The sequence below is a fragment of the Rousettus aegyptiacus genome, unplaced genomic scaffold, assembly GCF_014176215.1.
Source record: "Rousettus aegyptiacus isolate mRouAeg1 unplaced genomic scaffold, mRouAeg1.p scaffold_m13_p_6, whole genome shotgun sequence".
Lineage (NCBI taxonomy): Eukaryota > Metazoa > Chordata > Mammalia > Chiroptera > Pteropodidae > Rousettus > Rousettus aegyptiacus.
Genome location: NW_023416309.1, coordinates 103,778,726 through 103,803,067, shown reverse-complemented (window position 1 = coordinate 103,803,067; position 24,342 = coordinate 103,778,726). Strand labels below are relative to the sequence as shown.

General features: G+C 37.8%; 2 protein-coding genes across 5 annotated transcripts in view; one reads left to right on the top strand and one right to left on the bottom strand.

Moving 5' to 3' along the window:
* Positions 1 to 5,474, bottom strand: part of DDX42 (DEAD-box helicase 42) — a 29,159-nt gene extending 23,685 nt beyond the window's left edge. Inside the window, exons 1-2 of one of the 3 annotated variants that reach the window (XM_016128511.2) lie at positions 5,325 to 5,474; positions 312 to 545 (exon numbers count right to left, since the gene is read on the bottom strand). In XM_016128511.2, the coding sequence (XP_015983997.1) occupies positions 312 to 529 (218 nt within the window). In that variant the 5' untranslated portion in view covers positions 530 to 545; positions 5,325 to 5,474. Of the gene's footprint in view, positions 1 to 311; positions 546 to 4,829; positions 5,054 to 5,324 lie in introns of those variants that run through there. The other 2 variants (XM_016128528.2, XM_016128518.2) reach the window with 2 other exon arrangements.
* A 577-nt stretch (positions 5,475 to 6,051) lies between these two features.
* CCDC47 (coiled-coil domain containing 47) lies at positions 6,052 to 22,128 on the top strand. Of its 2 annotated transcripts, none has more exons than XM_016128582.2 (13): positions 6,052 to 6,269; positions 10,965 to 11,233; positions 11,699 to 11,806; positions 12,311 to 12,485; positions 13,810 to 13,931; positions 14,158 to 14,223; positions 15,157 to 15,258; positions 15,441 to 15,551; positions 16,272 to 16,357; positions 17,664 to 17,722; positions 18,038 to 18,147; positions 18,359 to 18,526; positions 20,446 to 22,128. In XM_016128582.2, the coding sequence occupies exons 2-13, from the start codon at positions 10,970 to 10,972 to the stop codon at positions 20,524 to 20,526; spliced, it is 1,452 nt and encodes a 483-aa protein (XP_015984068.2). In that variant the 5' UTR covers positions 6,052 to 6,269; positions 10,965 to 10,969; the 3' UTR covers positions 20,527 to 22,128. The 2 variants fall into 2 exon arrangements, with proteins under 2 accessions (XP_015984068.2, XP_036078272.1); XM_036222379.1 differs by lacking the exon at positions 6,052 to 6,269 and adding an exon at positions 6,313 to 6,681.
* The last annotated feature ends 2,214 nt before the right edge of the window (positions 22,129 to 24,342 follow it).

Sequence of the window (24,342 nt, the reverse complement as noted above, 5' to 3'; positions counted from 1 at the left end):
TAAATACTTTGGTAAAGACCATCAAAAACCATATGAATAGTTTAAAACTCTTTAGCCATTTTAGGTTTCAATGGTCTCAAATCCTTTTTGGAAAAAGTAAAGGTGTAAGCAAGCATACAAGTATTACATTCCTTACAAATGAGTAAACTTGACAATTTAACTTATTAGCAACAATACAATTCAGTGAAATAATTGATTTAAGAGGTCATATTATTATTCAGAAAACAAATGGTTTCTTTGCCTCTATTTCTGTTGATGGAATGAATACCTCAAAGCCCAACTTTTGCTAAAATACCAGAATTATCACTTACGCATTTTCTTCATCAAAATTGGCCCGTTTAGATCCAATTTTGTAGAAAGAAGGGAGCTGTGGTGGAGCCGACTTTCCAAATCCAGAAGAGCTGGTTGCCCCAAAGGCACTGTGGGACTGTTGTGGGAGTTTTGGTTCCTCCTTCTTTCCAGCACTAATGGCGAAACCTCCAAAGCCAAATCCCCTCTTAGTGCCAGGGCCACCTTTATTCCAGTTCATGGTGTCAATGACTTATCTGTTAGGAACGAAACATGTTAATATAAATTAAGTAGCCTATTGATTTTTATGTCTCTTCCAATCTCTACATACAATTTTATTTTAAACTTCTGTATCTCAATTAAAACTTTAACTTTGTACTTATGATGCATAGTATGCTAACCTCGATGAAATGGTTGCATTTTCTAAAACACTGAAGAAATCATTATATATTTTACTGAGATCTCAAGCTAAACAGCAATGTAGCATAAAAGGATTTGATTGCTAATTTAACATCTTTTAAGCTGCCAAAAATACTCATAAAAGACAACAAATATTTTGGAAGATCTGATGTGCTAAGCAACTAAAGATACTAAGATGAAACCACTTAATCTCTTATTTTTATCCTCAAGTTTACAGTCTATCAGGAAAATAGACATCGTCCTCTGCCAAAAAAGATAAAAGACAAAAACAACCCACAATTACAACATAACGCAGTGCTTGCTGTAACAGAGATTGAGGTGCTATCAGCAAGGCTTTCTCAAAATTAAAGATTATCCTCTAGTAATGACATCTGGAAGGTTCAAAGAAGCAAAAATTAAAAGATCAGTTATTTGTATAAACTATCTATGTAACTGCCTCTGAAGGGTACTTATGAACCAGGCATTTATTGAGCAAGTGACCACAAGAACAGTATTGATGAGAAACCATGATTCATTGAAATGTTGCCTTATGTATTCAGTTAGCTTACAGTTAAGGATTACAAAGAAATTTCCTGAGCATCAATCAAATCAGTTTAAAACAGTACCTTACGGTATCTTATTAGTCTTGGCTCCACAAAAACCTTTTTTGATGATGCAAGTTACCTAAGTTCTGTACAAAAGCAGAAAACTCAGAAAGCAAAAAGGAACGAAATTTAAAATTATCTGAAATTGGAGAGCAGGGGAATTTCCTTTTCCAGATCTGTAATTTTGTTGATATCTTTTGCTATTTTTTGTATGCTTATTTATAAACACATACACGAAATTTAAAAACAGAATTGAAACCACACTGCACAGTTTTAGATTTCCTCACCTAATGATATACACTCATCTTTAAAAGTCAATAAATACATTTCTCTGTTTTATAACATTATGAAACATATATAGTTATATCTTTGTGCACACCTTTAATTATTTCCTTAAGGCAATTGCTTAGCCAAAAGGAATATGTATTTTAAGTTTTACCACTTATATTTATGGAAAAGTGTCTATTACACATTCAGTTAAATAAGAAGGGCATAAAACAAGGTGGATGGTATAATTCAATGTAAGAGCATGTGCTACACACAGAGAGATAGCTGAGGGCTATTAATCAAAACACTAACAGCAGTTATGCTCTGCTTTTCTGGTTCTGTGCCTCTCCTCCTATACCTTCCTTATAGGTTCTGCTTGAACTGCTATTAAATAGTACTTAGTTCAGTCTGCTTAGTACTAAATTTGATTTATGCTATGTCCATCTTCGCCTTTAGGCCACCCTTACTTCTAAATAGGGACCGTCTTTACTCATTTTGAATGTTCCATGGAAGTTAACACATGGCTAAAATAAGAAGTACTTGATAAGTACTAGTTTGCATGAACTTAATTAAGACTATCTCGTTTTCCTCAGGAATCGCTTGAGAGATTAAATAATTCTAGTGAGATAAGATTTAGAAAGAATATTTACAAACAGTATGTTGTTAATATTGTAGAACTAGGGAAAGTCACACCCGAGGGAGGTGAGCATTTAGATGGTCAGCAAAAACCCTCTTTTATATTCTTCCAGATTCCGCTACCCCCAAACCTTCCTGATGCACATTTCTGACTCTGTTATTCCCTTCAGTTCAATAGCTCTCCAGTTACTCAATCAGGCTGGAATGAAACTCTCCTCAGGGCAAGAAACTACTCTTCTTATCTCCCAGGGTTTCTCACATTCATCAGTTTCCCAAGAAAACCAAACACTTTGGTGAAGTTTTCCCTCTACCTGGATTCTCTCCCCACTAAATCTCTCACTATGTATACCTACCTACCAAAGTCCTATCCTTCAAAGTCCACCTAAATATCAACTCCTAGAACTATGACATGAATATGATTCCCCCAGGGAAGTGCTACTGCTTTCCTTAAACCCCCTTTCTAGTCGTAAAACCCCCAACAGTTAATCATAACTATTTATATTCTTGTTTTACCTCTCCAACTCCATGTTACAGATTTCATGGAAGAAGCAGGCTTATCCATTTTTTCTTTTGTTTTCCAGAGTACACATTCATTAATTATGTTTAGTCAATATATGGAAGACCCAAGGGGCTTTACCTCTTGGCCAAGGAGAAAAATTAAAGATAGCATAAAGGTCTACTTGGTATGGTTCTAGGCACTAAAATACTATGATTTGGGAGAAAATCATAATAGCATAATAAAGTAACACAAACTATGGAGCCAGGCTATGTTTAAATTCTAGCTTTGCCATGCTTCTCTGGGCCTCAGTAAGATGGTGAGAATATCACCTACTTCATAGTTGGTGTGAAAAACTGAGTTCATACAAAAAATACACTTACAACAAAGAATGGCACATAGTAAGTGCACACTATGTATTAGTTGTCATGTTTATCATTATTATTTCTCTAGAAATCAATTTTTCCATTGGTAAATGGAGAATATCAAGCTATACTTCTCAGAGATCTTTCAACTCAGGGATTCCATATATAAGTGCTACATGACATTGAAGATGTCAGAGATGACTATGAGCTAATAAGTGGGGATAGGCTTCCTAAGAGAACTAGAATCCGGGTGAGGCACAAAAAGATGAAAGCTGAGTAGAGAAGTGTAAAGGAAGAAGACATTCCAAGGAGGAAAGCTAGAAATAGCAAAGGTTACAATAAGCATGGAACATAAGGAAGGTAAGTAAGCTGGCCAAAATTTATGTTTTGGACAAGGGTGGAAAACAAGATATGATCCAAATGACTTTTAAAATAGTGGACTAAAAACAGCTGATTATAAAACCACATGACTTTATCACTTGTGTTTTTGGGGTAAGAGAAAGTTGTAGTGACAGTTGATTAGCATCTATCTAATAATCTGTCTTAAGAACATCTCACATTATAAATAGGTCAGTTCTTTAAGGAGAATCTGTTAAAAAAAAAAAACCTAGGAATTCCATCACATTCTTAAGCCAAATATAAGTAACTACTGGATTATACTTACTTTAGAAACATATCTTTCCTCTCTGTTAGACTAAAGAAACTAAGAGCTGATTATATGAATTTCAATTTGATAAAAACTAAAATGCAAACAACTGCACTCCTACATGAATTACACTAAATTATTACAATGTAAGTCAGGTCTTATCACCCCTCTGCTCAAAACTCTTAGATGGTTCCTATCTCAGACAAAGCAAAAGAGAAATCCTCGCAATAGCTTAAAAGGTCCTGGTTGTTCTGCCCCCATTCCCGACTCCTTTTTCTACTCTGACCTTATTTCCTACTACTCCCTCTTTTGCTCACAGTGCTCCAAGTATACTGGTCTCCTAACTGTTCCTCTGACAGGCCAGTACTATCCTCTTCCAGGCATTTAACTTGCTGTTCCCTCTGCCTAGAACATTCCTTTTCTTAGACACTGGCTCAGCTCCCTCCCTCCCTCACCTGCTTTTAGTCTGCTTGAATAGTTTGTAAATACTTCCCTGACCACCCTATTTCAAAACATAACTCCCCATCCCTCTTCTTTCCAACTTCATTTTTCTCAAAGGCACTAATAATTTTGTAACATACAGTATAATTTATATATTTGTTTACTCTCTTCCCTCCACTAGAAAGGTTCATGAGAGCATGGGTCACAGACCTAAAACAGTGCTAGGGAATAGGCATACAGTATTCCTTGAATAAATGAATTGCAGATTAGGCTATATAATGCCACTTCTAGGTACAGGAAAAACTAAGCATCCATTTTTTTCAATGCCGTGTCTTACAATCAATTTTTGTACAAAACACTTATTGCTCACCTCCTATGTGCCAGAACTGGGCTTGATTCTATAAAGTTACAGTGAATTAAAAATAATTTCTGCCCTTTAGAAGCTCCAGGGTGTATATGTAAGGGAGAATATATGTATCTATCTGTATCGAAACAGCATTACAAAAAACAACATCCAGGGAAGCCTGAGGAAATTGAACAACCATCTCAGTGAGGTGTAAACAGGGAAATGCTTCACTAAGGTTTTAAGGAAGCTATGATTCCCCCAAAACTCTCAACTAGTACAATGGTTTCTCCTTATGTTATTGGCACGTATGCTTACGACTCCATATAAATTATTTACTCACATCAGACAGGCTGTTAAGTAGGCCGCAAAAAGTTTGTGTGACGATGGTGATGCTAATCACTGATCTACTCAAGACTGCACCAAGATTACCGACTATGGCTTTTACTGTCTTCTGATCTGGCAACTTTTTGCCTAAAGGGGCCAACTGCTGCCGAACAGGGTCAGGATTCTCCCCGTGGCTATCCCGGCCTCTGAGATCTGCATCTTGCAAATTCCTTCCGTAGCCGAGCTGGTGGGTGCCGCCTCCGGAAAGCCGCCACCTGGGCCTCCGCGAGAGCAGTGGTATAAGTGGAAGCCATAGGCAGGCGACGCGGCTAGGAAGAACCCCTCAAGGGCTCGGCCCCACACTTTCACCCCTCCCCGGCCCTCTGGGCCTCTGGTGCCCAGAGGCTCCGCCGACTCTTTGTTAAGCGAGGCCGCGGTTCCCTGGCCCTCGCTAGGCCCCGCATTTGCCTCCAGTGCCCCAAAGGGATAGCGGTCCCGCGTCCCGACCTACCTCGCACAAACCTGCTGCTGTAGCGGCAGCTCCTACTACCTCAGACGCGGAGAGAATCCCACGGTCCGAAGTACGCGCGGTCCAGGCCGCGTCCCGCCGCCCTCCTGCCTCTCCGCCCCTTTCGCCTCCGCCGCCGCCGCCTCTCGACCCGTTGCTGACTGGGGGAGGGGAACGCAAACCTGACATGCGCAGTGCAAAGAGCGCGGGCCGAGGGGAGGGGCTTTGCGCTTGATTTCCGGGAAGCGCCGCGCAGTCGCGGCCTTAAAGCTCCAGAGTTCCCCGCAGATTTCTGACACTTTGACGGGGCGCTATGGTTGCGTGTGGGGTGTTTAAGGTCCATTTAGGAAGTGGGCGTGGGAGTGAAGAAAAAGTAGCAGTGACAGGGAGCCGCCAAAAATTCCAAGAAAAGGCCTTGGGTGGAAAACGCAAATACATGAAATTGTCGATTCCCGTAGTGTTTTGCAAATACGACTCGGGCAGTATTTCTCCTCGTGTCTCTGGCCATGTGCGGTCATAGAGCATGGCCACCTTTAGCTTCCGGAGCACCAGTTCAGTGCGATGACAACTTGACTGAACCTGAGCAGAGAGGGCTGGGAACTGCGTGAGGAGTTCCGGCCCAGGGGCCGGGATTGTGTAATTCTCCCAGCAACCCCACCGAGCCCCAGCTGGGCGGGGTTGGAGGAGGTCCCGCGCGGTTCCCCTAGGCTGCGTCCCGCTCCTTCTCCGCGCGCAGGCGCGGGCGGGCCGCAGGAGGTCTACGTAACGGATGGTGGCGCCTACGTCAAGGCTGGCGCGGCGTGACTGAGCTCCCTGATACAGCGGTGTCCTAGAGACATCCGGGGCAGTAAAACCGCGGTGACGGTGCAGGTGGCTGCCAGGCCTAGGCAAGCGAGGTAGAGGTGGCGGCCGCAGGAGCGCTGAGCCGGGTTTTAACCCCCGGTACAGGTAGGAAGCGGGCCATGAAGTGTTAGTCGGTGGGGGGCCGGGCCAGGCCGAGTGGTCACTCTTTGAGTTGCGCGTGGCCTCGCCCGGTCCCCTTTCCCACCCAATCTAAGTCTGGCCTGTAGTGACATGCGTCGGTCCCCGCGTCTTCTCACGTCTCTCGATTTTCTTAAAAGGAGCAAAGTTTGTCCATCCACCCCAAGGCCCATTTTCTGTTGGTCTTCAGGATTGAGGTGATTTTAATGGTTTGGGGAACTTCCCCCACAGAACTGTGAGCAAATGCCAACCAGAAGGGCAAAGTTAGAGAAAGTTTACAGTATGGAGCAGGAAGAATGAACTGCAGACGTTACGATAAATTGATTCTCCATGATGAGAACTAGACCAGGATGGTCTAACAGAAGCAACAATCTCTGTGGTCAGTCTTCTCTGAAAATGTCTTAACAAAACGTATTTTATCCAACATGTGTAAAGAAATAGGGGAATGTCTACCTGACTTCCAGAAGTCTCATAGTCTGGCCATTGTCAGAAAGGCCGAAGCTAAAATGGCAACAAGGAATGATTCCTCCACTTACTCTTCGGAGTTTAAGTCCAGATCCAGTCTGTGAGACACTGCCAAGTGAGCTAGCAAAAGATAATCAAACCAGAATTAATGCTTGCTTTCCTTGCCCCAGCAGTCTGTTCAGGACTGGGGGCCTGGCAGGGAGTTATGCATTTGGGAAATGAGTTGACAGGTGCAGCAGAGAGACTTGGGAGTGGGAAGGCAAAGGCACAAATGGCTTGAATAATTTTAACATAAATAACCTCGAAGGAGCCCTGTTACAATGCTGAGTTATCTTAGAAATGCTTCTATGGTGTGAACATTCTCATGGAAATTAAGTTTGAAATGATCAGACCTTTAGGCAGGTCATTAATCAAATTGTGCCAGTGTTGACCTTTGTTTGCTTCTATTTGAAAAAGTTTAGATCTGAAAAGGGAAATACTAAAAATGAAGTTTTTAAATCTTGAAGGTTGTTCATAAGGCACAGGGGAAGGAAGTAATGGAAACTAATATTTATTGAGTGCCTTCTTTGTGCCAGTCACATATCTCCTGTACTACCCACTACAACCCAATGAGGCAAGCGATGAATGGGTATCTCTTTGTTTTTAAGTGAGGAACAGGGAATTTTAAGTAAGTAGCCCAAGATTTTATGGCTGACAATTAGGAGAGCTGACATTTTAAACCAAATCTAACTCCACCAAAATGCGTGCTATTTTTCATATTTCTTCACTTTAGACTATAATAAAAGATTATCAAAGGAAGCTAGGGATGTTTGGGGATACATTACAAACCCTTTAGAGATTGGTGTTGAGATGGCAGCCATGTTTTCCCATAAAATATTCCCTGGTGCTAACCTCAAAGCTTGAATATTGGAAAGGATATGCTATTGGTCTATCCTTTATGGCATTTGTCAAATTACTTGTGCCTTCCAGAATTTATGAACTTTGTCCAGTTCAAAGAATATTTCTTGAGCAGCCGGGGGTTGGAAAATATTGGGCAATAACCTTTGACGTTGAACTGATTCCTTTAAGAACTTATGGTGTTATAAATATATGATAGAGAATATTCACTATCCCAGAGCACCTTGAAAGAGTGGTAGTTAACCTCCATTAGTACTCAACTCCCTGCATTCTGGCCTCCATCCTTACCACTTCCTTGCAGTTGCCAAAAATGACTTCCTTCTTAACATTTGGAAAATTTTGGTTTATATCTTACTTGAACTTTCTGCAGCAATTGAAACTGAGCTCTATTTCCTTCTTAGACATATGCTTCTCCTTTGACTCCCATGATGCCATTCTGACCAGAGTCTCTTTTTCTGTAACCATTCCATCTTAGTTTCCCATTCCAATTTCCCCTATTATACCCACCTTTTAGCTGTTACAATTTGTTTCAAGACTTTTTGATGTTCTTTAAAGAAAAAAAAAATAGCCTTAACTCATAATACTCCCTGGAGATCTCATCCATTCCCACACCATCTCTTTTTCCAGGTTTGGCTTGTATCTTGAATGCCAGGCTTATATTTCTAACTATATCCTTTTCTCTGTAAAATAGGTTATGATACCTTTTAGGGATATTGTGAAAAGAGATAAATATTAATCATCTGACATACTGCTCAAAAACACTCCAAACTTTTCAACAGGTACTAAATTTAATTTTGCTTTTCGCCCCTGTTTTTTCCTACTTTATTGTTCTTTATCTCAAGGACAACTTTGTCCAACTATTAATCGAGCCAAAACTTGGCCTCACCCCAGGTCTTCCTTTCCCACATTCTCTATATATAATCACTTTATACCGACAAGTAGAATTCTTAAATATCTGTCAAATCGGTTTTCCTGTTCATTTTCAGTACCACTGCCAGTTCAATCCCTTTTTATCTATTGTCTGATTATTTCGACCACTTATTCTTCCTGTCTCAGGCATCCTCCAGTTCACCCTGTGTGTGAGAGCTGTCAGGATTAAAGTGCAAATCTGATAGTGTCACTCTCCAACTTGAAATCTTCAGTCGATTCTACTTATCCAAACTTCCTAGCATGTAGTTAATAAGGATCATCATGATCTGATGGCCTTTCTAGCCTCATTTCCCCCTTTTGGGTCTATACCAAACTTCCTAAAATACATTATTTCAGGCCTGTCTGCTATAGCTATTCCTCAGTCTGCACTATCTCTTTTTGAGTGCAGGAACCATGCTTTTATTTTTTAAAGAATGTTTTATTACAGAAGCACATCATAGGAAAATTAGAAAGCATAAAAAAAATAAAAAAAAATAAAGTGCCTATAATATAAACCTTTAGTTTATAGTATTTGCTTCTAAAACAACATGGATTCTAACTTCATTTATAACAATTTTTAATGGACAAAAAGTAAATTTGTTTTTTGGACGCACCCATAGGTTAGCCAGTTTCAAATTTTTCACTATTATAAGTAATATAGCATATCCTTGAAGCTGAATTCTTTTGCAAATTTATCATTATTTAGAAGTTAAGTTTTACTTTTCTTGGCTCCGTATCTGACATGGTGATACTCTCAGTGAAGATACATTTGATTAGATGTGATAGGATCATTTCTTGAAAGCAATGAAAGCCAGAGTTTCTATATTCTGCAGGAATTGATTTGCCTTGATGGTTATTGAATCCTTATGTAACAGAATTTGTATTTTAGGAAGATAGTTGTAGTTTTTAGGGAGGAGAAATAGGGAGAATCGAGACAGGGGAGACCATTTAGGATAATATTGTGGTTCATTAGCCAGTGGTGATAACTTGGACTCCATGGTAGCTTTGAGAATCAAAGAGGGAAACACCAGGATGACGGCTGATTAGATTTCAAAGGGAAAAGAAAGTAAGAAGTTAAGTACCTTGTTTTTTCAACAAGTAAGACTGGGGAAATGGGATTGATAGTTATATAGAAATAGTGAAATTCAAGTACCTGTTTATTTTTAGACAGTTGTAGGGCAGGGATCAGCAGAATATAAAATAATGTGTGACAGACACTCTGTATGGCCCACAAAACCTAAAATACTTACTATCTGACTCTATACAGAAAGTTTACAGGGTTATCAAAATGGATGTGTCTGTTAGACAATGATATAGGGTTGGAGTTTCAATAAGGGAGAACTAGAAATACAGCCTAAATAGACATGATGGTTGAAATCTCTCTGACTACTCTTCAAACTATAGTCTAAATGTACCCTTTTTTTGTAAAGCCTCAGCTGTTTGTAATGATTTTATTGTCCTCTATGTTTTCATATCATTTGAGACATTTTTGTCACAGATCTGATTTCATTATATTTATTGGTTCAAAAGCTTGTTTAGATGGTGGAATACCTACTGTTCTTTTCAGAAAGCTATGAAATACTGAGTATTTAATTCCATCATGTACACTAGGAACATTTTTGTTAGCAAAAAAAAGTTACTACTTTAAGTAATATAAAATCACAGCCACGGGCTTACATTTGAGAAGTGGCCTGATAAGTGGTTCCTAGCGGGGATTCTGGAGGCAAAACTGGAATCAAATCATAGCTCTGTGTTACATGGTAGTTGTATTACTTAACATCTCTGGGCCTTATTTCCTTGTCTGTGAAATGGAGATGTTAATGCCACTTTCCTCAAAGGATTGTTATGAGGAGTGTATTAGCTGGTTTTTGTAAAACTTTTGGGACAGTGCCTAAGGCTTTGTGTCTTAAACATTTGCTTTTATCACCATGATGTTCGCACATGAACACACAAAGTTGATCTCAGCATGAATGGTTTTTCTATTCATGTATTATTTTTGTTACCACTAATAGCTAAGTAGTTGCATCTCATTCTTATTTTATTATACCCATTCCCCACTTCCTATATAAAGCTTTTTATAGGCTCTCAAAAAATGCTTACCGAATATGCAGTAAGTGGAAACCAAACAAAAGAAATTAAATTTCTTGTCCAAGACTTTACAGATAACTAGTGACAGAGTCCAGCCTAGAACCCAGGCCTCTTTACCCTCACCTCATTTTTTTAATACACACACACACACACAAATACAAATGCTATTTGAAATGAATAGAACTAAATAAAAGTAGGAGAGAGGTGTAGATTTTTTTTAATTGTTTCCAAATTTGATTGATATATGTAGAAAAATGGCAGTCCACTTAGGGTTGGTTTCTTTGTTTTTAACTCATTGTTAAGGTACAATGAAAGCCTTCCACACCTTCTGTGTTGTCCTTTTGGTGTTTGGGAAAATCTGTGAGGCCAAGTTTGATGATTTCGAGGATGAGGAAGACATAGTAGAGTATGATGATAATGACTTTGCTGAATTTGAGGATGTCACAGAAGATTCGGTTACTGAATCTCCTCAACGGGTGATAACCACTGAAGATGATGAAGATGAGACCACTGTGGAGTTGGAAGGGCAGGATGAAAACCAGGAAGGAGATTTTGAAGATGCAGATACCCAGGTGAGGTTCTTTTTTTTATTGATTTCTTGGGAAACTGGAAGGATAAGAAAATTTGTACCTAGCACTTTTCCCAGACGTTAAAAGTAAGACCAGGTCTAGGAAGACTTTTACTCTCTGGTATCTTTATTTTTGTTTAGTAGGTGGAGCTCTTCTAATTGTTTCGTGGTATGTCCCTACCTATTACGTTGATTGGAGAATGAATTGTATTTTCCTCCTCTATAGAAAGCCTGGCTGGAAGAAGGGGTGGAAAATTGATTCTATGTGGGGGTGGTAATTATATCATTTAGAACTCAGGGTTCAAAAGCATAGAGAGTCATCATTTGTTAAAAACATGTAATAGTTCTCTGTGTTGTATGCTCAACTGCCTTCATGTTCTGTTTTCCTCTACAACTGTTGCCTATAAAAATGAAACAAAATTGCTGGCAACATTTCTAGGGGAAAACAGATTGTGCCTCATTTTTGTAGGAGGGAGATACTGAGAGCGAGCCATATGATGATGAAGAATTTGAAGGTTATGAAGACAAACCGGATACTTCTTCTAGCAAAAATAAAGACCCAATAACAATTGTTGATGTAGGTATATACAGTATTCTGAATTCTAAACTAACCAACAAAATATCTTGCTGTCATTAACCCCAGAAATATAATTAGTGATTGTATAGTTGGTGTTGATATAATAGTAGGATCTGTGAAAGTTTGATACCAATTCTTCTGATGAAACTCCACACCTAGGGATGTAACTATGTTTTTATCCTAGCCCTCATAGTTTCATTTATCAAGGAATGATGAAGAGGCTAGGCATTGCATTTATTTGGGGTGAGACTCAGAATCAAGTTTAATATAAAAGGCTTTCCAGCTTTTTATACTATATGATATTCCTCACATTCTCTTAAAGAGTCTTTTACAAAGCCAACCCAGAAAACCAAAATGGGCATATTTTTCAAAGTATCACCATATTCAGTGACAGTTATAGTATCAACTTCTGTTTATAGGTTTTCTCATTCTCCTTCATCCTATGAGTTAGACTCCATCCTTTAGCCTCAGCCAACGTTAAATGGAAGGATTTTTCTTCTTTAGGTTCCTGCACACCTCCAGAACAGTTGGGAGAGTTATTATCTAGAAATTTTGATGGTAACTGGTCTGCTGGCCTACATCATGAATTATATCATTGGGAAGAATAAAAACAGTCGCCTTGCTCAGGCCTGGTTTAACACTCACAGAGAGCTTTTGGAGAGCAACTTTACCTTAGTAGGTAAGTTAGGTTAATAGAAGTTCAGCTGCCTGCTTGAAGACCTGGTAAGAACTTTTTCTTCTTCTGAGTATAGGTTTCTGACTGCTGAAGAGGATGCTTTTTTATTTTCTCTTACGGATTCCACTTTTTATGTTTTATAGACTGTATAAATTTCACTTATGAAATAATTTTCTCATCTTTCATTAACCAACAGTAGCTAAAACTGCTTATGAATAGAATGAGGTAATAATCAGTGATATCAAAACAAGTTGCTAAGTCTGGCCAACAGCAGGGAATTTTGACATTTTAAATAGTTTGGCAAATGTTTTCAGTTCATCTTTTAGAAATTAGAAATCTCTCAAAATTTCCCCAGGCTCTAGACACTTTAGTTTCAGATCCAGTGTAAGGAATAAAATGGACTCCCCCACATTCACCTCTTTGGCATTTAACACTCTAATAGTAAGCAAGTATCCATCTGCTCTGCTCTTTATGAGACTGTTTAAGCATCGATGCTAGGTACTTCCCATATATTGTTTATTTTTTAATCTTTGTAACAATACTGTCAATTGGATATGATTTCTGTTTTCCTAAGGAGGGAACTGAAATCTCAAAATGTTAAAACTTCACCTGTTCAATTGCAACCATGATATTAAAACCTCATTTACATGCTTCTAAAGTCCATGTTCTCTTTGCTCTCTCTGTATTTCAGAGTAATTTTTGACCTGGAAATTAGGAAAATAATAAGAGCCTTTAATGCCTTCCACGTGTGTTCTCATTTGATATATCAGTCTGCTTCACCTTATGAGGTCAAACAATTTCTTTTGTACATTTAATGCACTAAGAGAGAAAATGATTGGAACTTGAGCTTTTTTTAGATCTAAAATACAGTTCTTAACACCACTTATTTTGCTGTGGAAAAGCAAACTTGGTTAAAATTAACTCATAGGAGACACAATCAAAGAGTGTTAAATAGTTTGTTTTAATGGTATTTTTTATTCACTGCCTAGGGGTTTTGTTTTTTTTTAACTTTTGACAGAGACATTTAAATTGATTTTGCTCCATTTTATATCTACTTTTAAGAAATTAATACTCTAAGCTACTAGTCATTAACCAACGAGGACATGGAAGTAATGCTAGAGTCTATAATTTTTTTTATGGAGACAATAGTTTTAAAAGTGAAAGAAACGATGCCCATCTGTTGTAATCTGTGTCCAGTGGAGAGTTCTGTAAGACAGCAAAGTCTTGCTACCCTAAGGCTATCATTATTATAGGGTCAGGGTGCAGGACGGTATGGCATTAGGCCCCAACACTTTCAGGAAATCACATTAAATGGTTTTACCCCTAGGAGATGATGGAACTAATAAAGAAGCCACAAGTACTGGGAAGCTGAACCAGGAGAATGAGCATATCTACAACCTGTGGTGCTCTGGTCGAGTGTGCTGTGAGGGGATGCTTATCCAGCTCAGGGTAAGTAGGGAATATCTGGTATAATACCTTTTGTGTTTTCCAGCATGATTCCAAATCCTCTAAGTTCAGTGTCTCATCCTTTCATGTTTGATTTAAAATGAGGTCTAAAAATCATCTTTTTACTAACTGGTAAATGTCAAATATATTTGATGAAGCATCTGATTTCCCTCCAACGTCTTTTCTTGATAGTAAGTAGAAGTTGCAACTATCGTCTTGCTTTTTTCAGTTCCTCAAGAGACAGGACTTGCTGAATGTCCTGGCCCGGATGATGAGGCCAATGAGTGATCAAGTGGTATGTATTCTTCCTGCTTGTTTACTCTATACAGATTGAATTTTTTTTTCAATTACAGTTGACATTCAATATTATATTAGTTTCAACTATACTGCATAGTGGTTAGACTTTTATATAATTTATGAAGCGATCCCCCCAATAAGTCTAGTACACCTGGCACCGTACACGGTTATTACAATATTATTGACTATAGTCCCTCTTCTGTACCTTATATCCCCATGACTATTTTTTTGTACTTCTAAATCCCTTTGCCTTTTTCACTCAGCCCCCTCAAATTCCCTCCCATCTCTCAACCATCAGTTTGTTCTTTGTATCTATAAGTCCATTTCTGTTTTGTTTGTTCATTTATTTCATTCTTTAGATTCTACATGTAACTAAAATCATATGGTATTTGTTTATCTCTGTCTACTTATTTCACTTAGCATTATACACTTTAGGTCCATCAATGTTGTTGCAAATGGTAAGATTTCATTTTTTCATGGCTGAGTAATATTCCATTGTATATATGTACCACATTTTCTTTATCTAATTGTCTGTCTATTCATGGACATTTAGGTTGCTTCTATATCTTGGCTATTATAAATAATGCTTCAGTGAACTTAGGGGTGCATATATCTTTTCGAATTAGTGTTTTGTATTTCTTTGGATAAATACCCAGCAGTGGAATTGCTAGATCACATTGTCAACCCCATACCCTTTCACACTTTGACTCTTCAAGTAGGGTTCAATCACAGGTTAATGTCTTTGGATTAGCTCAAAGCTAACTGACTAGGGGCCTTCTACATGACACAGTGTAGCCATGGGAATGATATCCCATCATATTCACATTCAAGGGGAGGATGTATACACCAGGGGGTGGGAATCTTGGGAGCTATCTTAGAACTCTGCCCATCACAGAACCTAACAGGTGAATTTTGTTGTTGTTTTTTAAAGCAAATAAAAGTAACCATGAATGATGAAGACATGGACACATATGTGTTTGCTGTTGGCACTCGGAAAGCCTTGGTGCGACTGCAGAAGGAAATGCAGGATCTGGTATGTTGAGTTGTTTCCACTCAAATATAGAAACTGTGCCCATTTATTACATAGGCATTTAACTTCAGAGCATAGGATAATTGACCACTTTGAAATAGGTCAGTACATAGTCTCTTGAGAGACAAAAAGTCTTTGTGCGTAATAAAATGTCATCTCTTGCTTTCAATTACTTCTTCCTCTAGAGTGAGTTCTGTAGTGACAAACCTAAGTCTGGAGCAAAGTATGGATTGCCAGACTCCTTGGCCATCCTGTCAGAGATGGGAGAAGTCACAGAGGGAATGATGGATACAAAGGTAAATGCAATGGAAGACACACGTTTGCAGACCTTGCCCTTTGCGGGCACTCTCCCTCAGAGTCACACTGTACATACAAGTTCTTCATTTTATGACAGTGCACTGGTTTTGTATTCCTTTCCCACACAAACATTACATTCTTTCTTAAAGCAATAGATGAACTTGTCAAAAGGACAATTTGATTAGTTAAGAAGGTCTTCTTTAAGTCAAAAGCAAATTGTTCCTAGGATTTGCTAATAATGGCTTTCGGGTTTTTTGGAAAAAGACTACGACTTTAATCCTTATCATCGTGTCATTTAGTCCATTTCTTAAGTATCAGTGTAAGAGAAGAGGGATGTATAGAGAGCCATTTTTTTTCTATTGGTTGTGTGATGCTAATAGCTCATCTTAGTATCACAAAAATACAGGATAGCTCAAAGACTGTTCTATATATAAGTTCATGGTGATGTGTTTATGAAGAATCCCCTGTAATTATTTTAGATTTTTTCTTCGTTTTCATTCTTGTTTAGAATATGATTTTAAGACATTTGAAAGAATTGAATCAATGGTGTTACTAAAGAAAAGATACTAGTTTCATTGTGGAGAAATTCCTTATCTTATTTAATTTTTTAAAAAAGTTTTAGCCTTGATGACAGTGTGCAAAAGTAAGGAGGATTATGAAAAAATGGAAATGCATCAAATCCTACTTTTTAAAAAACAATTTTCTTTTCTTTGTTTCAGATGGTTCACTTTCTTACACACTATGCTGACAAGATTGAATCCGTTCATTTTTCAGACCAGTTCTCTGGTCCAAAAATTATGCAAGAGTACGTATTAAATAAAAATATTGACAGTGATTTTCTTCCTTAGCTTTCTGTGTTGAAACACCTGCAGATGCTTCTGCAGTTTCCCTTAGCAAGCGAGTGAGGGAAGTTGGTGACTCCCAAGTGTTCTTTTGCTTTGACTGCATGCATCGTGAAGGTAATTAAAAACCTACTGGAGAAAAACGAGCCTTCCCAGTTTGCATGTGTCACCACATATGTGTACCCCCCACTCGATGAGATGGAGGAAAACCTTACAAAATAGCTAATAACTAAGAAAATACGATTACTGATTTCTTTGTCCTTTGTAATCTAAGTTTCCTTTTTTCTTTTTAAATTTATGATATGACTCTCTGGTGTTTAATTTGTAATCGATTGACTGCAAATCTGTGGCCTCTATAAGTTATATGGCCTTTCTGCCTTTTTGAATAGTTGGGTGATTATATTCTTTCCCAGTATGCATCAGACCCTCAATGCCCATAGACTTTCTGGATTTATAATAATATTGTTTGAACGTACATATTTAGGGCTTGAATTCATTGTTTGAATTCATACTCTGTTTCAAGAGAACTTACTTAAGTTTACCCTTGGTGTAGAATTGGTTCTGCCTTAAATTTTTGATTAAGGGCTGTGCTCTCATAGGCTGTGGACTTGAGTACAATTAAAAGCCAATCTGGATTTTAGTTGTGTGTCACAATTACTTAGGCCCTTTTGCCTCTAGATGGTGTTGCACCATCCTTGCCTTACTCAATGCAATAACACTGTGGGCCAAGTACCACATTATGGCAATCATGGAGCCCTTGGTGGGGCGGGAGAGTCGATAGAGATTACAAGGGAATCTTTGGTAGTCGGAACTAAATGATATATGTTACAGTAGATTATTTCTAAATTCATTCTGAGCCTGACTCAAGAATAAGATGCTTCATTGTAGAAAGGAACATAGGAGTTGAGATGTAAAAGTCCGTCAAAGTAAGCAAAAATGTTTATTAAAATATGGGCCTTGTACTGAAACATAGGCTCATTTCTGGCTCCCCAGGTGAGATGGAATATATCTTGCCTGGGTGGGACATCACTGGAGGTGTTCAAGTATAGGTTAAAGATCATTGGGAATGTATTTATCAGATAGACAAGTGGACCAGATGACCTATAAAGGTCCTTCATGCTATGAGATTATATTTTATTTGGAGATACCAAGCCAAATACTGTGCCAATTATTTACAGGTATCTATTTGTCTGAGTGAATTGGGTTTCTTATGTGTGTAGAGAATGTCTTTCTTGTGTTCTTTCTAAATAGTCTTTTCTTTTATGACAGGGAAGGTCAGCCTTTAAAGCTGCCTGACACTAAGAGGACACTACTGTTTACATTTAATGGTAAGTGTTCCATGTCCCGTCTGGGTTCTTCGTTTTTTGAGAGATGATTTTAAGCAGATTGTTGTTCCCTCCTAAAAGATAGCTATAAAAAAAAAAAAAAAAAAAAAAACATTAAAACTAAGCTCATGCCTGCTTATTACCTTTGAGTTTCTTCAATAACAGATCCCTTTATCCATTTTAATGTCTATTTGCTGCTGCATTTTAGCTGCCTAAGAAACTTGGAGAAAGGAGCCTATTAATATTTCTAAAATGTTGGGTGACTCATGAATATTAATGCTGCTGTTAATCCAATAATAAAATGGCTTTGTTTTCCAGTGCCTGGCTCAGGTAACACCTACCCAAAGGATATGGAGGCTTTGCTACCCCTGATGAACATGGTGATTTATTCTATTGATAAAGCCAAAAAGTTTCGACTCAACAGAGAAGTAAGACCCATAGCTTTTGTTATAAGTTGACACCTTTTATTGTTTTTTCTTCCTGGGAGTGATCATCTATCAATGATTTTAGTGATTGTACCTTTGCTAGTTGACCTGCAAGTGCTCAATGGGAGTAGTTTTATGAAAACATACTAAACAGATTTTGCTACTGTTGCATTGAAATGGATTCCTCATGAAATGCTTTGTTTCTTGGGGAAAGGGAAAACAAAAAGCAGATAAGAACCGGGCTCGAGTGGAAGAGAACTTCTTGAAGCTGACGCATGTGCAGAGACAGGAAGCTGCACAGTCTCGGCGTGAGGAGAAGAAGAGAGCAGAGAAGGAGCGAATCATGAATGAGGAAGATCCTGAGAAACAGCGCAGGCTGGAGGTAAGACAGACATTTTTTTCCCACTGAGGTAAAACTAAGATTTATAAGGGTACCTATTTATACCATATTGACTGTTACAGAAATTCTGTGCAGGAAGGTACACAGGCTAAAAGTTTAGTATTTTCTCAGTACTTGGGGCATTTGGTTAGTTGATAGCACTATAAAGAAAAAATAATCCTTTCTGTTCAAACCATGCTAGATTGAGTGTGATCCTGAATAGTGATATGAATTATCCTTTCTTCCCAGCACAATCCCATTTTGAAAGTTCCACTGTCTTTCAAGCCTAATACTTACTGAGGTAGAAGGAAATTAAAAATTTTAATAGAAGCCAGCACACATGCTCTGTGGTCCAAATAAACTTGTTTTATAAAATTTTTAATTTGATTCTAGAATTAGAGAATTCTAATGTTTTTTGTTTGTTTGTTTGTATATTTGGTTTCTACTTTGTATGTAACTAGAGTCTCAAACTCAAGAGCTTTTTAGGCTATGGTATGTTAGTTTCACACATCTGCATGTCTCACATTTTTGTGAAATAAGATGCCATAGACCAGCTCTAAAATGTTAAGCCTTGTAAATGCCAATCAAAAAGAGAACAAAGCTCTGGGAGATGTGAATTTTAATGAGAATAATTTTGAGAATTAAGGAAAATTCTTAGAAGTAGAGGCAGCATGCTGCCAAGTAGAAGGGAGCCATTGTGTGGCACTTAAGCTGCCAGGAGCGTCATTAATGCTGTGAGCGAAGTGCCCGGGGTTCCACAGCCTCCTTCCATCTCATCCTTTCTCATCATTTTTGATTCGATTTAGTTTGGTTTAGTTGATGGGTATTTTCCCCCTGAAAATAGAGCTCTGTGTTTATGCAATCTTTATAAATAAAAATGGCTTTTTAATGACTACACTGGAAGAACCTACATGGAATCATGAATAGATAATACCTTTCATTTTTCTATGAAAAAAGGTTCTCCAGTTCTTTCTAGGGTCTGAAACTACAATAGGTTTAATAAAAGGAGAGCTCAGAATTTAGGGCATATTGTAAGATGCTTGTAGATATAAACCATGTGTTGTTTAACCACCACTTTGTAGTATCTAGGCCTGGGTACTTTGTAAAAAGATATAATGAATTAAGTGGAAAAGGACTCCCCCACCCCCCCAAAAAAAATCACTTCACGTAGCTGTCCCAGAAGAGTATAGCTTTTGACATATATGCTATTGCTGTTTACTTGCTACTGAGCCTTCACAGGAGACAGCAGCTGCCAAAGAGAGTGGGTTCATTCTGCCTTTGTGAACCCAAACTCAGAATACATTTTTCTATAAAAGTGGTGTTAACAATGATGGTTCAATTCTGCAAGATACTTATACAAGAGCACAGCTGCAGATGGATAAACATTCGGATTTTTGCTACTAAAATAATGTATTTGAAGCTTCTTTCTCTCCCACGTAACCTCTTAATTCCTAAATAAAAACGTAAAAATTTCCAGTCGAATATTATGAATTGAAGTATTGTGCTTAGGTATAACATCTAGGCTACTAAGAAGAGATTTATAATTAATAACCTGATCAAACAAGATCTTAAGGTTTTCTGAACGGAAGTACAAATCCTTGGCAGATATGTATAATTGTTATGATGAAAATTGGGCTAGTTCTTTCCCGGGTGTAGGAAAAATCAGACCAGACTAATGGAGCCTGCTTAAATGTAGTATTTAGTTTTGTTCTAACTTGAAATTTTAAGTTAAAACTGTGCTTCATTTCAAGTTAATTTTCATTAACCAACATAGATATTAGCAATTTTTATAACTATCTTTTGGAATGTTTTTTATGGTGCAAGCTTAGATTTTTGAATAATATGGGAAGTGTTCTAGTTTTGATGTATTTTTTTAAACATGTGCTTAAAACTTAGTTTGGATCCTCTCTCTCTCTCTCTAGGAAGCTGCCTTGAGGCGTGAGCAAAAAAAATTGGAAAAGAAACAAATGAAAATGAAACAAATCAAAGTGAAAGCCATGTAAAGTCATCGCAGAGATCTGAGCCCTGACGCCACTTGTAAGCTCTGAATTCACAGGAAATGTAAAAAATAACAGTCCATTTTTCATCTTCAGGCAATCCTAGTAACTGAGAAATCCTTATTTCATCATCATTCTATATTTGGTTTGGAATTTTACAGAGGTTATAGATACATCGAAAGGACTCTGTTTCAGTAATTTTCTTCCAGATAATCAAATTATTTTGATTATTTTATGAAAGGAATGATGTATGAACTCTGTAGTTTTAAAATATTTTTAAAATTATAACATGAATCATCAGTGCTTTTAGCTGTGATATTTGAAGAAATATCATGACTTGATAGATAAGCAGTTAGATTGTTGTTTAGAATGGTAGTTCTGAATGGCAGTTGAAGTGGCTATAAAGAATGCCTCTAAACCAAGATTCCACAAATAACTGTTGGAATTGCACAATAAACATTGCCTGGTGTTTTCTTCAGTGTCTACATTAAACTTGTAAAAAGGTAAAATTAGAACACTATCTGTGTTATTGAAATTACAGGGATTCAAAACAATGTAATTCAGTGTATGTTTTATAGGTGGGATGGGGTGCTGATGACAGTAACCTAGGATCTCCGTAGCCTTTAGGGTAGTTACGTGTACATGAAAAATTCTAGGGATAGGTAGTACAGGAGCACCGTTTTCTCCTTCCTTGATACCATAAGCTAATGACATTGTGAATGCTGTATTTTAAGTGGTTATATGTTTTTCTTGAGTAACAAGTGCATGAAAAATTAACTACTTCACTTAGAGAAGATCAGTGGTCTACGTGAAGTCACGTTTTCCTTCCTGGTTGCCGCAACCTATTGGATGGTCACGGAGAAGCTCTGTTCTCTGTTACGGCTGTGTCCCCTTTGCTGCTTCTGCTTTCATCTCTTCCACAGCTGAGGCCGGGTATATTCTTTCAAAGAAATAGCCATGAATATGTGTAACTATACTTTTAAAAATGAGCTTTCCTAAACTATTGAGAGTTTTTCTAACTCTTGGGTGAGAGGCCCATCTCTCTGTACAAGCATTTAGCTTGTTCAGATCGCTGCATTTTATAAATGCTTCCTACTGAGAAAGCATTTTTTAAAGTCACTGCTTGTACCGGGTAATTTGTGCTGGGGATGGGAAAGGGTTGGGTTTTTTGGTGGGAGAGGGTGGGCGGGTATCCTTTTGTTGATGCTTCATGTGCAGGTGTGTCCTGAAGCAGTAACAAGTTGCTGTGGAAGCAGTATGTGCTGCTGCCTTTGTAACTGCATGGAAACTTTTCACGTGGGTTTTTCTCTAGGTTAATGCAGAAATGTGTAAACTGGGAGATGCAGATGTAATATTTTTTTAACAGTTCATGAAATTAAGTTATTAAAATAACAAAAATAACAAAATTTAATGCTATAATTCTAGAATTAGCCTTGTTTTACAAACCTTTAAAATACATTTTAGGAATCAAAATTGATATGCTAAGTTATCTTTTGATTAATAAAAGCTTTCTTAAAGTCCCACACATTTGGACCGTGGCAGCTAATTTTGTAATTTTAGCATTCATACACACTACCTGTGGACATATATTAAACTCATTGACAAAAATCTCAGAGTGCCGCCTTTACTTTAATGGGGTTTCCCTACAAGCCCACAGGAATGATCTTTCTGTTCAATAAAAGTCAGCACTGAACTGCTTTTCTTTCAAAAGAGTTGGCCTTGACAAGAATCCCTTACTTGTTACCAGTTATTTTAAAAATGTTTCATATTTTTAGAGCCCATTAGGTTATTAATGAGCTCCTCCCTGAAGTTCCTCTTAAGATACCATTATCTCTCCTATAAATGAGAGGACAAAGAGGAGAATGTTGTTGATGGTCATATTAGAAAACCACTAAGCCCTCCAATCTTGTCTGTGTTGCCTGGGCACTGGACTGGCTGATAAAACCTGGCTTTGAGTGCCAGTAAAACCAATAACTAATCCTTTGACTTTGGGCAAGTCACTAACCTCTTCAAGTCTCTGTTCTGTCTTCTTTTTACAAAGTGAGGATGGTAACTTTTTTCCCTACCTACCTCACAGGTAGGTAAACATCAAGAGATAATGTATGTAAAGTTCTCCTATAAACTAGAGCACTTTAAAGATGTAAGGTATCATCTACAGCTCTTTTTCAAGTGGTGCATTTTTGCTGTACTCTCTTGCTTTCCTTTCTCCCAATAGAAACCAAACATCCTTTCGGAGTTCTCTAACTTTATCTGCAAAACTTGACAGGGTTTTTTGGGGGGATGAGGAAATAGTTTACAGTTCTCTTTCCTTTTCTTGTCAACCACCAGATGCGAAACTCTTTTCTTCAGATGGGACTTAGACCAAAGAAAAACACTGATTGGTATTCCACTCATCCAATAGGAATGGGCAATGTGAAAATTATTTAAAGCAATGTCTATCAGGATCTATTTGTAGGAGGGGTAGAAGGGATGAAATGCTATACTTTATCCCATATTCTCTTTCCTTACTGTTCCTGCCTCCACTCATTTTGAATGACTTGAAAGGATCTAAGAGGGGGAAACAGTTATAGGAGTGGCTTCTATTACAGACTGCTAAAGCAATAGCAAAAAGTATTTTTTCAGTTTGTGGTGTTTGGTAGTCAGCAAAAGATTCGTTTGCATTTGGAAGAAAGTATAATGTTATTGTCACACAAGTTGAATGCCATTTTCTCAGCTCCATGAACTGAGAATACCAATTTCAGAAGAAAGCTACTTTTTTTTTTCTTAAAGGGAGAAACTTATGTCTACTACTATACCACTTTTAATGGATAGCATTAGTTTTTATTTTCATCTTTTAAAATTAACTGTCCTCTTTAATTTCACCTATTTGGTTTTATCCAAATAGTATAACTTTCATTTGTTTAAAAGACATCAGGCCTTTTTAAATATTTTGTTCCATGGGAGTTATTTGGTAATCAGATATTACATCTGCCTAGGTTATTTATTGAATCAACTTTGCTTCAGGTCTCTTACCTGTTCTATCACATTTTCAACTTAAATGCTTAAATAGCTTTTTTGCATGTAACTGTATCACTTAGCACGGTTGTAGCAAAGCTAGATTGAAGCCAGTTCTGCACTTCACAAGAGAGCCCCTGGATTTGTGGGCAGGGACCCGGGTGCTGTCCTAGTGATTTAACAAGTCTGCTTCCTCATCTATAAGTGGACATTATCTTCTCTTCCCTTTCTAAAATGAATGTTCATTCAATCATATTAGATAACATGTATAAAGTGCTTTGACACATAAAATGTTCAAGTTAAATAATCCTGCTCAACTTGTTAAACTACGTAAACGTCATAAGCATTTCACTTGAGTATTCTAGGCAATTAGTGTTATCTTTCTCACAATTTATATGGTCTTTTGAAGAGAGCAGTGCATTTAGTTTAAACTGGCTGCTGAGTCAAAAACAAAATGGGATCGTCAGTCCATCTCCACTCCTCTAGGCTTCAAGCCAGTTTCAAAAAGCTCCAAAAATCTTTGGAAAGGCCCAACCCTTCTAAGTGAGTGAAAAGCATTAGGGAGCTTGTGTATCGTAGGGCTCATAAGTCAAAAGCAAAACAAGAAAAGACTGTCTTTGTAAGTGCTGAAAATTGCCCTTTCATTACACCAGTTTTCTAAGTTATCCGGATTTAGGTGGCCCTTTTGCAAGGAAAACTAAAACTAATGGAAATTTGCTCCTTGAAACTGTCAGAACAGAATCTGGGCCAAAAATCTAACTAGCTTTTGTGGGCAGTCATGAAGATGGTGAGATCTTTTAGTCCCCTTGGTAGACTGGTATCCAGCTA

Excerpts from the sequence above, each read along its gene's own strand:
- CCDC47 (XM_036222379.1), top strand. The coding sequence starts at position 6,633 with ATGATGAGAACTAGACCAGGATGGTCTAACAGAAGCAACAATCTCTGT. Across the intron at positions 13,932-14,157 it reads GGATGCTTATCCAGCTCAGG|TTCCTCAAGAGACAGGACTT; the intron begins GTAAGTAGGGAA and ends TGCTTTTTTCAG. Across the intron at positions 15,552-16,271 it reads AGGGAATGATGGATACAAAG|ATGGTTCACTTTCTTACACA; the intron begins GTAAATGCAATG and ends TCTTTGTTTCAG.